Below are 15,320 nucleotides of genomic sequence, written 5' to 3'. Positions count from 1 at the left end.
CAAGGTAACACAGCGAGCTACCGCAGGCCAGACGTGACCCAGGCCATCTGGCATCAAAGGCTATACTCTTCATCACATTTCCTCCGAACGAGTTTTGAAGCCTATGTTTTCCGCGAAAGGAAGTAAATATTTTACTCACTGGAATACTGTTAATGGCTTTAGAGCTATCTTAAGACAATTACGTATTTGTAAAAGAGCTCCTGTTTTGTTTTGTTTTTTACAAAAATCAATGGAAGAGGTATCCTTTAGGTCAGTGGTTTGGGGAAGGTTTTGAATGGCACAGACGAGGTCAACCCTGAGACTGAAGAGCCACTAACAGCCACCTGGACACTGAGAGCTCGCCGGGCACCAGGCTAAGCACTGTGCTTGCCTTTTCTTGTTGGCTCTTCACAGCAGTCTTCAGAGGCCCGCCTGTTATCCCCACGTCACAGAAGCAAAAGTCAAAGCTCAGAAACATTAAGCTGCTTCCCAGTAAGTGGTGGAAATGAGATTCGTAGGAATCTGGCCCCCCGTGGTCTTTAGTGCAATTGTACCCCTTCGGGCTGTGTCCTAGGTGGTGCCTGAATAATTAAGGTGAAAGCTGACTGTGGAGATACTGCCCGTACCTCAGAACCCCGACTTCATTCAGATTTCTGTCTCTGCCCTACAAACATCAGAGTGGGGCCTGTTACGGACTGAATAAGGTCCCCTCCCAATTTGTATGATGAAGCCCTAATGCCCAATGTGACTGCGTTTGGAGATAGGGCTTTTAGAGACGTAATCAGCGAGAAGTGAGGTCCTAAGTGTGGGGCCCTAATCCAATGGGAATGAGGTCTTTGTAAGAAAAGGAAGAGAGGGGCGCCTGGGTGGCTCAGTCAGTTAAGCGTCTGCCTTCAGCTCAGGTCATGATCCTGGGGTCCTGGATCGAGCCCCGCATCGGGCTCCCTGCTTCTTCTCCCTCTGCCTGTGCCCCTCAGCCCCGCTCATTCTCACTCTCTCTCCTGCTCTCGGGCTCTCTCTCTCAAATAAATAAGTAAAATCTTAAAAAAAAAAAAAAAAAGGAAGGAGAAGAGGAGGAGAGACCAGAAACACACATGCACAGAGAGAAGACCATGTGAGGACACAGTGAGAAGACAAGCCTCACCAGAAACCAACCCTGCCAACACCTTGATCTTGGACTTCTAGCCTCCAGAACCGTGAGAAAATAAATTTTTGTTGTTCGAGCCCTCCAGTCTATTATGGCAACCTGCTATGGTCTAAATGGCCCCCTAACTCCCAAGGTGATGATATTAAGAGGTGATTAGGTCATGAGGGTGGAGCTCTCGTGAGTGGGATTAATACCCTTATAAAAGGGGCCCAAGAAAGCTCCCTTGTGCCACATGAAGACATAGCAAAGACAGACATCTATGGACAGGAAGTAAGCCTTCACCAGACACCAGATCTGCTAGTATCTTGATCTTGTACTTCCCAGCTCCAGAACTGGGGGAAATCAATACCTGGTACTGATAAGCCACCCAGTTTGTAGCATTTTATTTTAACAGCCAGAATGGACTAAGACACAGCCTGAGCAAATTAACACAGGTCCAAACTGATCACAGTGACCCCATTCCCTTTGCTAGTGTGAGATTCAGACAATGGGCACATGACCCATTTCTAGCTGCTGGAATGGGAGTTCTGAGGAAAGGTTTCTTTGTTCTTAAACAGGAACCCAAGGAATTGTAGATTCTTCATCTTTCTGCCTCTGGATGCTGCCACGTTTGGATGTGATGCCTGGAATGGCTACAGCCACTTTGCTACCTGAGGATGACACAGGAGAGATGGACAGAACCTGCCTAGACCATAGCCTGCACTTGCTGTGTGAGAAAAGACACTGAATTATTTTGGTAGGGCCAATTAGGTGTTTGTTCCTTGTAGTCAGCATCCCAGCTGAAAATAAAATTGCCAATGTCACAAATGGTTTCCCTAATCCACTCATGGGGTATTTATACTTGAAAAGTCATTCCTGAAGACCAATATCAAAGTGGTTTCTGGAAAAGATTGAGAAAGAGATATCCTGTAGGAGTATCACACCAACACTGCCCAACATGTACAAGTAATCACTCATTCTATGCCTACTTATGGAGCAACTTTAAGGCACTGGGGACAGGGCAGTGAGAAAATCAAACAGAAAACCATGCCCTTATGTGGCTTATTCTCTCTCTTACACACACACACACACACACACACATAAATGAGAGCTCTTGGCCTACCACTTCTGAAAAAAGTTGGTAAATGCCAACATATGGACAAAAGATTCTGGCCATTAAGACAAATGCTTAGGGGCGCCTGGGTGGCTCAGTTGTTAAGCATCTGCCTTCGGCTCAGGTCATGGTCCCAGGGTCCTGGGATCGAGCCCTGCATCGGGCTCCCTGCTCTGCGGGAAGCCTGCTTCTCCCTCTCCCACTCCCCCTGCTTGTGTTCCCTCTCTCGCTGTGTCTCTCTCTGTCAAATATATAAATAAAAAAAAAAAAAAAAAATTAAAAAAAAAAAAGTATCCAAATATGTAACTTAAAAAAAAAAAAAAAAGCTCTGCCATCATATAGGAATATAGGAAGTACCCATAAGTGTCCAGGGAGCCAAATGATATGGATCCCGGGCACATCTGTTAAAGATTAGAATTTTTTTTTTTTTCTGAGAAGCAACAGGATCGATTATCTTTGGCAAGAACGAGATAAACACTTCAAACCAGACTGAGACTGAAACAAGCCTGTTGACTGGGATGAACTAGGAAAATGTGCAGCTCAGCATATTAGCTTGTACACACACATCAGAACTTGAGGGTGCAGGAGAGTCGGACGGCCCCTACGTTTCATTTATTTATATATTTGTTTTTCATAAAAACTATAAAAATAGGGTCACTTAGGTGGCTTAGTCGAGTAAGCATCCAACTCTTGGTTTTGGCTCAGGTCATGATCTCAGGGTCATGGGATGGAGCCCCATATTGGGGCTCCATGCCCAGCGCAGAGTCTGCTTGAGGTTCTCTCTCTTTCTCCATCGGCCCCTCCCCCCCACACCTTCTAATAAACCTTTAAAAAACATAAAAAATAAAATAAAAACTATAAAAATAAGAAATGCTTATTATGGAAAAAATTCTCAAACACTACCGCCGTGCGGTTAAGCAAAATGCAAATGCCTTCCCTCCCAACTCCTGCTTCCTAGTGATCACCAGTGTCAACATTTTAGTGTTCATCTTTGTAGGCCTTTGTTTATACCTTGTGAGTATATAGCTTTTATTATAAAAGTCCAGTTTGGGTTTTTTTGTCTTACAAAAATGAACAGTCATATACATATTGGGCCACAACTTGCCTTTTTTACTCAAGAATCTAGCATGGGCTTTGCTCTTCCCGTAACTACACACATGCATCTGCCTCATTATTTTTAATGGCTGAGGAATCCCTACCATGCATATAACATTACTGTTCAGATTGCTCCTGATAGATTTTTAAAAATTTTTTATTTTGAACGGAATTAGACTCATAAAAGATTATAAAAATAATAGAGAAGGTCCTGGGTACCAGTCACCCAGCTCCCCCCAATGGTGACATCTTATTTAACTCGAGTGTGTTATCAAAGCCAGGAAAGTGATGTTGGTATAATACAATTAACTAGAATATTTCACCAGGTTTTCCATTCACACTTTATTATGGGGGAAGGGTATGTCTTTGTGACATTTCACTAACATACACGGATTTCTATAACCACCACCATATTTAACTGGATCTTTAAGGTTACCTCCAGATGGGGGTTATTTACGTACTTCAAAAGTGTAGGAAAAGCTAAAGAAGTTGGGCTGACACCGCACTTCTGCTTTCTAAACTGAGATGGACTCATATGCGGCTCAGAGTGCTCCCAGATTTGTATTCCTGCTTTTACTATATAACCTTCCAATCAGTGTTTACAAGTACTGCTTCATAAAAACAAACAAACAAAACAAAACAGAGAGAGAGAATTAAGTGATATGTGTATATTTTCCTCATTTTTCTAAATGAAGCAAACACGTAAAGGGTGGGCAAAATCATATGCCCCTTCCCTCCAGTCCAGACTTGATATGCTCAAGTCTCAAAGAAAATATTTCAATGTGAATAAAAAGAAATCCTATACTCCAGGCATTAAAAGGAGAAATTTTTAAATTTTTCATCATTTCTCTTTCACTGGGAACTTTTTTTCCTAATTCAAAAGAACGAAAATGATACACCTATACGCATCAGAGGGATTCAGCAATGGCTAAGGCTAGTCTTAGATTGGCATTACCAGCCTCACATTTTAGAATATTTATTTATTTATTTATTTTAAAGATTTTATTTATTTATTTAAGAGACAAAGATAGTGAGAGCACGAGCTGGGGGAAATGGACGAACAGACTCCCCACTGAGTAGGGAGCCTGATGCAGGGCTCCATCCCAGGACCCCCGGATCATGACCTGAGCCAAAGTCAGATGCTTAACTGACTGAGCCACCCAGGTGCCCCACATTTTAGAATATTTAAAGTGCAACTTATAGTTTGCCCACTAGGTAACAGTCCCATGAGTCGATTTGTTAGGGCCTTTAAGTCCCTCCTTAAGTGTAACCACTAACAAGAGTTATCTAGAAAGAAAGAGTTGAGGAGTTTAGAGAACACATCTGCTGGGTTCACAGTTACCGCCAACATGGCTATATGGCTTTGACTCTTTCCAGTTGTGTGACCTTAGCAAGTTGTGAGCCTCAGGTGCCTCATCTATAAAATGGGGATGACAATGATACCTAGCCTAGGGAAGCTGAGAATGAAGTAAGGTGGCCCAACTAAAGGAACTAAAACAGGGCTTGGCCCCCAGGGAGCCTCAGAAAGAGGTGATTGTGTGAAGCGCTCTAAAGCTTAGCATCTCTGACTCACCTCCCTCCTCCATTCCTCACACCCAACAAACCCGACGCTGATGTCACTTCCTGACGTGACTGAGGGTCAGAGAACTTCCTTAACAACAGGTATTCGTTTTAACATTAAGTGAGGGAAAAGCACCATAAAATTACACATACAAAAATCCTCATCTATAAAACAAAAGTACAGAGCGAAAGCCAGAGTGGACAGAGAAATATTAATACGGAAACCTATCAAAATGTTAATATAGCAGGATTTTAGGTGGCTGTTTTTTGCCTTTTCACTTTTCTATCTTTTCTAAATATGAATACATTTTTTTAATTTGTTTATTTTAAAGAGAGGGAGGGAGAGAGAGGGAAAGAGGGAGAGAGCGAGAGAGACTGAGCACGTGAGCAGGGGGAGGGGCAGAGGGAGAGGGAGAATCCCAAGCAGACTTCCCACTGAGCACAGAGCCCAATGGGGGCGATCCCAGGACCCCAAGATCATGACCTGAGCTGAAATCAAGAGTCGGATGCTCAACCCACTGAGCCACCCAGGCGCCCCTGAGTATGTATTTTTATTAATAAATGTTTTCTGATTAGGAAATTCTCTCCTATCCATTCTGTCTCATTTTTTTTCCCACAGCTACCAACTCTTCTCCTTTTTCTGATCTGTCTGCTTCTGCCAGTTTGATCTTCAAGTACCGCTTGTTTCAAATTGTTCTCCTGATCAAAAATCTCTAAGAGCTGCCTGATCTCCACCACGTTATGTTCAACAACCTCTGTAAGCTGTTCCACACCAGCCAGCCTAATTTCTCCCTCTCCTCCAGTAAGGCTGGTCTCCTTATTATGCCTCTTACTTGCCTCAGTCCCTTCCCTCGGCCCTACCTCCCCTCTCCCCCACCCCGACCCCCGCTTATTTCCGCACTTTCAAGTCAACCCAGACCCCATCTGCTTCAGTGAGTCCAAACATAAGGATGGCAGCCACCCCCTTTGCCTGGTGCCCCCATCCCTTGGCCACGCACAGATGGACAGTATCACAGTCACTCCATGACAGTCCTTCAAGGAAGCTTCTTTCATTAGCCCCATTTTACAGCTGGTAAAAGACGTCAAGTAGCCCAAGGCAACACAGCCATAGTCTGAACCCAGGTCTGCCCAACTGCCCACGCCAGCCTCTACTAGTGCACCTGCCTCTTCACTCACCCAACATTTACAACCTGCACCTCTCGGGCTTCGTAAAGGACCACACGGGATTCCCTGTCAGACAAGACTCACCACTCATGTCCAGGACCAGGCCTTTTTCCTTCTACACCTTCCATGCCACCCCCAACAAACAAAAAGCTGCTGAAATGCTGAGAAGCTTACCAAGGGATCTGTTTTCACCACCCAAAACCAGATCTTGTGAAATGGTTACCTTTTTCCTGTGCAGGATGTGCCTGAAATTCAGGGCATAAATCCATTTTTTACTTATTATCATTTTATTTTAGTTGTATAAGGGGGAAAGAAAAAATCCTGTCTTCAAACAACAACAAAAAAGCCTTTCTGAATAATCACTCCCTGATTTTTTTTTTTCCTGGGGATTTGGGATTTCAATTTCAATCTGAAATTTCCTATGACAGATATTCGTAGCTGAAGGCTTTTCTCCTTTCCCCTCATCTTGCCTGCCTGTCCTGTGTATTACCAGCGGCCGTAGCCAGACAGACAATCCCCTGCTTGGGAGGCACAGCCTGACTCCCCAAGTGACACATCCCAGCCACTCAGAGAGTTTTTAGGCATCAGACACACCCATTTTCAACACCACCTTCTACCCGGACATTGATTCTTCTGCATTTTGAAAATGATTAACATTTTTTTAATGAGACGCTGCAAGTTCCTTATTTAAGTGCCCCAAGAATCAGAGTTTATTATTATTCAGGTGACCTAATTTTTTTAATCACTTCTTCTGGCTCAGTAATGATTTCCTAGAGTTTTACTCCCCGGGAAAGCTCTATTCCCAGCTTCTGCCATCCTTTGAGATTACTGGTGCTTAAAATAAAAGGAAGAATGCCTTATGACAGGTACCTTTTGTTTTAATCCAATTTGGCCTTTTGTTAAGGAGAAAAAAACCTAAGTGTTCCCATTTTCAAACACGTCAATCCTGCTCCTATGTTTCAGTCACTCAGCTGAACAGGCCGGGAGGCTCTCTTTCTACACTCAGGCTCGTGCCCCTTCTCCCCGGGAGCCTGGGCCACCATATGGTTGCTGAGACTCCTGAAGACCTTCCAATCTTCCACTCATATTGACTTGATTTAAAATCAACTTAATGGTTAAAAAAAAAAAAAGTCACCTGAAATATAAGATGCTCCTATTTTTCCCCTCATACTTTAGGATTTGGGAAAATTAAAATGTAAGGAAAGCATCACATTCGGTTGGAAAGTTAGAAGCTACCGGTAGGCCAAGAAACCTAAGTGAAGATGATGCAAAATCTCACCTTCCAGTGATATTTTGACATACCTCCTCCTCAGTTCTCGCACGCAGATATAAAAATCACGTTTGCAATCCCGACAACACAACAAACACCCCAGTACTATGTGTGGGGCACTCCACCAAGCAACGCAAACGGATCGTCCTACGCGACCCGTGCAAAAAAACCAAAAAACAAGAACTAAAGCTCCCATTTCACAGATGAAGAAAAAAGGCTCAGAGTGGTTAGGGACTTGGCTGGGCCTCTGTCCCGACAGCTGTAAGCAATGGATCTGGGAATCAAACCCAGGCATTCCGACTCCAGGGCCCACACTTGAACACGAGGCCACGCTACCACTGAGGACACACACAGCAAGGTGTGTAACCTCCTTTTGTGACTCACCAATTATCGTGAGCACCCTTAGGTCCGTATGCACATCGTGGTCCTCCATCATTGTAAGTGGGCCCCGTCACATTCCACTGAATCTATAAGGATTCCACGATCTACCCAATCCCCTTGTGATGGCTGCTTCTGATGCTGGGCCAGCCCCAACAACCCACACATCTGTATGTACGTGTGTGCGCGTGCATCTTTACGTACTTGTCCAATTATGTCTACGGGATATTCTTTTTTTTTTTTTAAGATTTTATTTATTTATTTGAGAGAAAGAGCACATGAGCAGAGGCAGAGGGAGAAGCAGGCCCCCCCCCGCAGAGCAAGAAGCCCGACGTGGGGCTCAATCCCAAGACCCCGGGATCATGACCTGAGCCGAAGGCAGACGCTCCACCGACTGAGCCACCCAGGTGCCCCTCTACATGATATTCTTAAAAGTGGGAGTGCTTAGTCAAAGTCATTTCCTTTTTTCTCTTTCTTTAGGGTGCAAATATGTTTACAGCCTCTGGGAAAAGGCAGGCGTACCTGAATTTTGCTCTGCACTATGCATCCTTGTTTTGTAGCAAGACCCCTTTCCTTCCTCCCCAAAGGATAAATTCTGAACCATCTGTTGAAGAAGCTTCATCTATCATGGTGGTTATTATGCCAACTGGAACTGATGTTCTACTTCTCAGGCTTGGGTAAGAAAAAAGTATTTCTGCTATGATTCCAACTGTAGTTTAATTCCTAACAATGCTTCAATTAGACCAAAAAAAAAAAGAGGGTTTAGTCAGTTAAGTGTCTCCCTTCAGGTCAGGTCATGATCTCAGGGTCCTAGGATTGAGCCCTGCACTGGGGCTCCCTGCTTAGCCGGGAGTCTGTTTCTCCCTCTCCCTCCGCTTATTCTCTCTCTCTCTCAAATAAATAATAAAATCTTAAAAAAAAACAGAACAGAAAAAAAATCTTATCAACGCAATCACACACCTGAGTTTCACTTTCCCTCTGTAAAATAGGGCAACTATTATCCGCTCTCCCGACTTCTTAGATTATCACAAACACGAGAGGGGGTCATGAAGGTTAGTGAAGAGGTGATGAAACCCACCAGCCCTGGAGCCACACTGCACAGTGTATGCCCAGTCACCACCACCTTCGAGCTCCGTGACCTGTCAGAGGTGTCTGTCTGCCCTGGCTGAGCCTCCCTCCAGCACTGGTAACAAAACAATCTAGGAGAAGCACTGTGCACAGGACCAGCCACCACAGTGAGCCCTGTGGATCGGCTGGCTAGCATCGGTATGGTTGTCGCTGTTACAGAAAGACCCTATTGACGTGACCGGGCACATAGATGGAGAGGTCATTACAACCCAATATGGAAGAGCGCGGAGCCCCAGCATTTCTCCTCCGTGTGAACTTCACGCTGACGCCACGCTGCAGTTACCTCGGGGGCATGGTAGGAGATGCACTGGAAGATCCAGTCCATAGCAGGCGAGTACAAGGGCAGGTAGGATGGCAGCTCCACTCCCTGGACCACCAGCTGGTTCTGGACCGTATCCCCATGAATCTACAGGAGACCAAATAAACACTCAGAAAAGGAAGGGAATAATAATGAACGAAGAGCATGTAACTCGCAGACTGTGCATACTTGTAAGCATTTGGATGGCCCCGAGAGAAATAGCCTGGTTTCTCAGTTTTGTTTTTTTTTTTTAAACTAGAAAAAACACACAGAAAGTTTCCCATGTCCCCAGGCTGAGCTGTTTTGGGAATGTGCGCTGTGCAAAGAAATAACCTGATAAAAATGGAGCCCGCAGATGTGAGGAAGAAAGGCTGATGAATCGGAGACATTTCCTGTTAACACATGCATATTAATTCTCTCTGCTTTTTCAGTACAATCAACACATTTTAATTGTCTGTAACAGACCCGAGTGTAATTTTCGAGGGTTTACACATTTAAAGGGCTTTAAGGCAATCTCAACTTGGAAATCCAACTGGGTTTTGTGAATTCACGATTGTGTAACTGTTATGTCAATGAGCTGTTCTGCCAGTGTTCTCTTACCTGTTTGAATGTGAGGAGGAAGTCAAAAAAGTTCTTATTCAGGCTTTCTTTGAGATGTGGAGCCACTTCCATTCCCACCTGGAGCCAAACAAAATAAACTACCTTGACTATGGAAAAACAGGTTGCAAAGAATATATATGGTAGGATGTCGTTGTTATAAATTAAAAACATACATGGAAATAAACGTAGGCACAGAGAAGTCCAGAAAGTTTTTATTCTTTTTCCTTTTCTGTTTTCTTATTCAAGAAGCATAGATGCTTTTATAAGAAAAACCACAGAAGCTATTTTTAATGAAAAAAAAAAAAAGGCAACATTTGCAGTAATCATCTTTGCAATTTCCCAAAGGTAATGAACGTATTTCTGAACAGATGACCAAGAGAACAAATCAATATGGCACAAAGGAAGAATGTACTCTTAAGACTGTGTATGCTGGGGCGCCTGGGTGGCTCAGTCATTAAGCGTCTGCCTTCGGCTCAGGTCATGATCCCAGCGTCCTGGGATCGAGCCCCTCATCGGGCTCCCTGCTCCGTGGGAAGCCTGCTTCTCCCTCTCCCACTCCCCCTGCTTGTGTTCCCTCCTTGCTGTCTCTCTCTCTCTGTCAAATAAATAAAAAATAAAATCTTTAAAAAAAAAAGATTGTGTATACAGTATTCTCTTGCCCTCAAAAAAAAATGATAAACACACATGTGGCTGCACTTTTATTAAATGAAGCAAAAAAGACTCTGGTACAGAAGAGAGTCAGCTGGGACTTCACTGTTGCATTGTTAAAATATACAGATTCATTCTTCGCTGGGCAGTCATGGAAGCAGACAAGTTTTTAATGTATTTTAAGCAATTTTATACAATACGAGCATGAAGCGTAACAATGCTATAAACCACTTGCTCCCGCATTCATTGTGTAAAAAACAGACTGTAACATTGCCAGCCGAAAAAAATGTGCTAATCCTAGAGAAGGCAGCCAGAGCCCTGAGGCTGGATGGAAAAATGAAGGTATGAGCTATGGAGGGGAGTTCATGTGTTTCATGTGTTCAAAACAAAACAAAAGCATCATGTTCTTTAAACTGAGCCCCTCAGACCTCAATTCCAAGTTGCTGCTTTAGCACAAAAACAACGTTGTAGGAGAAGGTGCTTCTCTGGGACCTGATTTCTTCAAATGGGGACAGATTTCTGCCACTCACCTCCCCCTACTTGAGGTCATGAAGATTAACGATAATGATGTTTTTTTACACACTGTGAAGAATTCCTTTGAGAAGAATTATGCGAGATCCATTGGGGCGCTAAATTCCAAGGGCAGCTCCATGGCTGTTGAGGATGTTTTCAAGGACAAGCAGTAGATTAAAAAAAAAAAAAACAAAACTAACAACAAATGTCAGAACACAGTTCTACTGTGTTCTATTGTCTTTCCTTCCACTTAATCATATCGTAGAAGAGACAATAATTATCTGTTAGGAGACAGCAAAGGAAGGCCCAGTGGACAAGCAATGGTGATGAGCTGAAGAGGCCGTGACTTAACAGAGGAGTTAATCATACTTTCCTTTAATAAACAGCTTCGAGCTCCCCCCACGCCCTGCCCACTCACTGCTTTTCTGTGTTTTATTTCTTTCTTTCCATCAAGACAAATGAGCAGCTTGGAAATCCGCTTGGGTCTAAAAGATTTCTACCCAGAGTAGCAAGGGTAGTAGCTCATGATTTCCATCTGCTGTTTCCGCCTGCCTGGCATGCATTTCCTATTTCTGGTATCAGCAAGTTGGATTTGTATTTGGGGAAGCACACCTCCCTCTCAGACCATGAGGTCTGTGGAGGAGCCAGATCCACCCCACCCTGAGGTCCAGGAGTGGGCACACGACCCAGGCCTGTTCAGTGGGCATAGCGCATCCCATGGCCACAGTCTATATGGATGGGCAAGTAACCCAAAATGGCTCATTGAGAGCCCTAAGACTCTGGCTGGCACTTCTAAGGTTCTCCTTCCACTGGGGTTCAGTTAGGAGGATGGGAGTCTGGGGCTGCTGAATAAGCCACAGAATGAAGTCAACACAGAGGAGAGCCGAGCTGAGTGACGAAGGAGAGCACAGTTCTTGACAACACTCTGAAGACCCTGGATCTAGCCATGCCTGCGCTACCCCTAGATTCTTTAGACACACAAGCCAATAACCCTCCTTTTTGCTTAAAATAGTATGAACTGAGTTTTTGCTGCTTGCAACTAAAAGAACGCACAGACTGTCTCTTATTCTTTCATGTCAAGAGACTTAGTAGCTACCCAACCCGGGCAATTGATGCAAAGCCTGGGTTGACAAAAATGATTTCCAGAGACAGACTGCATTTTATCACCAGTCTTCTTGGGATGGGTTCATTGTCACCAAAGTTTAAAGTTACCATGTGCCATTTTATACGCCAGAAACAGGATCTTTTCCCTAACCCGTGTGACTTACTTCCAACTTTACAACTGAACAGGTCTGCAAAGAATGCACATTTCCACCTTTTTGATTTCTCTTCAATAACCAGAATCAACCTCATTAATACACACAATGACTCTAAGTCTTTTATTACTCTATTATCCAACTGGGGAGTCGAATAATGTGCTATGTCTGATGAGGGGAAAGGCTGTAGAACACAAATATGCAAATGACAATATCCTTGCATCTCCCCCACAGGACCCAACAGTGTTCTGCACACAGTAGGCCCTTAGCAAACACGGACCCAGGAGGAGTATTCATGCTTCAATATATTCCAAAGCTGAAGCTCTAGGAAACATACCTGATATTCCTGTATGAAAAAACCCACCCCAAGTTTCAAGCAGATGGCAGGGCCTAAACACTCTGGCCTCTGTTACCAACAGGGACTAGGTTGCCCTCAAGTGAAAAGGTTTTTCTTTCCTTCCTGGTATCAGGGAACAGACCTATAAAAAGTGTCCTTCAGGGGCACCTGGGTGGCTCAGATGGTTGGGTGTCTGCCTTCGGCTCAGGTCGTGATCCCGGGGTCCTGGGATCGAGCCCCACATCGAGCCCCACATTGGGCTCCTGGCTCAGCAGGGAGTCTGCTTCTTCCTCTCCCTCTGCCTCTCCCACTGCTCGTGCTTCCTCTCTCTCTGTATCTGTGTGTCTCAAATGAATAAATAAAATCTTTAAAAAAAAAAAAGTGTCCTTCATAAGGATGTTTGCTATTCACTCTGAGGGCGCTGACTCTCTGATTTCTTTGTGACATTGACACCATAGGGCTTCTGTCACTTGCTAGATGTCACGTAAAGTCAATCAAAGGCTACCAGTTCTCGCCTTCTGATTTACAAATATGAATGATCACTGGCAAAGGCTGGGGGAGGCCCTGTAGCTTTGTCCTCAAGGAAATCTGCAGTTCATCAGGACCCTATAAAACAGGGGCATTAAGCCCTCCTTTGAGGTGAAGAATGCTGACGGGACTAGCAAGGACGACTTCCAGGGCAAAGCCCCCATGGGAGCTGAAGAAGAATTAACCAGAAACTCTCCATGGGTTGCATTTTTCATAAATGAAAAAGTTTGAAATAGAAGCTTCATGGTGCTTTGAGAGAGAAAAAGGCTAAGTGATCTACAACCAGGGCCACCTCCCCAGTCTGAGCAGCTAGAGAGAGAGGCCGGGAGCCCTCCGTGGCTGGGCTGCACGGACCCCGACACTGTCATTGCAAGCGGCACCTCGCCCTGCCCGACAGCCCCCACCAACTCGCACCCTGCACCAACTCTTGAATGCGGGGACAGAGAAACTAATAAAACAACCCAATCCAAGACAAAAGGAAAGCCGATTTCGAGTCAATGAAAAGCAGCCTATCAGCCAAGAGGCCTTGGGAGCCTCCCTCCCAGCAAGAACTGGAGAAACAATTAATTCTGAAAACCAGTTCATTTGTATGAAGATGACCTTAGACGCCCCCTAATTAGAGTGATGGTAAGTGGGCCTACTTTAAAATTAATTTTTAGAAGAAATCCTACAGCTCTGCTTTCCGTGGAAGAGCCGTGTTCTAAAATTAGCAGCTAATGAAGTCCTTCTTGTAGTGACTTGTGAGGTGCCAGGCAGGAGAAGCCTACGTGAAGGAGACGGGCGTCTGTGAGCGCACGGGGACCCGACGCCACCTACCCGGCACAGATAGGCTCTGGCGTACACGGACACGAGCGGGTCTCCGATCCCGCGAATCATGCACGTCAGCCGGGGCAGACATTCTGAAATCCCCCTGTTAGGAACGAAAAGAGGGCGGCATTACACCCGATGTGAGCACTCTCTGTTCTTTTATTTTTAACATGAAGATAAAGCTACACTTCCTCAATGTAGGGGGGTGCAAAAAGAATCAAGGTTCAGAGACAAACCAAGGCCAAAGTTGGCATTTTTCTAAGGCAATGTAACAAAAGTCTTTCTCTCTGGACACTATTCACTCATTGAGTGGCTTCTATCATCTTTACCATTTGCACGGTGCTGGGGTCTAACCTCTCCTTTTTTGCCCGTTTGAGGTCATATTTATTTTATTGGTTTAACAGTTTTTGTCCCCCAGTTATTTTCCATCTGCTGATCACTCCTTGATCTTCTCAATGTTCTTGCCGTGTCTATATTCCTCTGGCACTGACTTACTGTCCTCTGCCCCACTCCTTCCTGGCACCCAACTCCTGGCACCTCAGGCTGGCATCAGCGATCTCCCATCAATGTAAACTGTGACTGATTTATTTCTCCTGCAACATGGGACTTGCCTCTGCCTCAGGCATTATCCTTCCCAAATGGTGAGGCAAAATAATTTCTTTTCGGGGCATTAAGAAACAATTAATTCTGAAAACCAGTTCATGTTATCCCTAAAAAATACCCCAGACACCCTTAGATCCAAATCAAGTATATTTGGTACACATTCTAAACCCAATAAAACGACTTCGCTATGAAGCACCAGGAGTTGGCCCCTGGCTTCAGGGAGTTTATTACCTACAGGCTATTCAACATGACCTAGCGTTTTGTTGGCTCTGCAGAAAACAGATCTGGTTTCTCCCAGCCCTGGAAACTACTCTCAAAACAAGGCCCAAGAGTAGCATGGGGCTCAGGGGCAAAGGCTTTTGCTTCTGACAGCATCTTCATCACCATCTTCAGCAGCATCAGCAAATACTGAGCACAGGCCCACTGGGTGGCAGGCAGTGCTCTCGACAAACCCTCACCGACCTCTTTTTATGGCCTCGTTCACAGAAGAGGAAACTGAGGGTCAGAGATGCTTCATAACTTGCCAAGACCACACAGCTACTAAAGGCAAAGCGAGGATTCTTCCATGAACCACTCAACCACCTTCTCCTAGCTTGAGTTTTCTTCTCCATCAAATAGGAATTATAATGGTATCTCTACCTAACCAAGTTTCCAGTTAGATCAGAGGAGAAAATGCACAGAAGATGCTTAGCACCAGATCTGCTACATGCTAGGTACCCCAATGAATGATAGCTATCACACTGTCGTGTGTGTGTGTGTGTGTATATGTGTGTGTGTGTGAGAGAGAGAGAGAGAGAGAGAGAGAGATTTCTTGAAAATGTTATGGTTCTAGACATTGAAGAAGAGCCTTACGTTTTGGAGAGGAACTTGTTACACTTCAGGATGGATGCTTCCACATAACTACAAAAACATCCTG

General features: G+C 44.6%; 1 protein-coding gene across 7 annotated transcripts in view; it reads right to left on the bottom strand.

The window, feature by feature from the left end:
• LOC116628068 (VPS35 endosomal protein sorting factor-like) overlaps positions 1–15,320 on the bottom strand; it is a 113,915-nt gene that overhangs the window by 59,381 nt on the left and 39,214 nt on the right. For all 7 annotated transcript variants that reach the window (XM_032398133.1, XM_032398134.1, XM_032398135.1 and 4 more), the window contains 4 exons: positions 15,257–15,304; positions 13,811–13,904; positions 9,713–9,790; positions 9,098–9,220 (listed from right to left, as the gene is read on the bottom strand). In XM_032398133.1, the coding sequence (XP_032254024.1) occupies positions 9,098–9,220; positions 9,713–9,790; positions 13,811–13,904; positions 15,257–15,304 (343 nt within the window). The remainder of the gene's footprint in view (positions 1–9,097; positions 9,221–9,712; positions 9,791–13,810; positions 13,905–15,256; positions 15,305–15,320) is intronic.

This window comes from Phoca vitulina, unplaced genomic scaffold, assembly GCF_004348235.1.
Source record: "Phoca vitulina isolate PV1807 unplaced genomic scaffold, GSC_HSeal_1.0 scaffold110, whole genome shotgun sequence".
NCBI lineage: Eukaryota > Metazoa > Chordata > Mammalia > Carnivora > Phocidae > Phoca > Phoca vitulina.
This window is presented reverse-complemented; position numbering and strand designations above follow the sequence as displayed.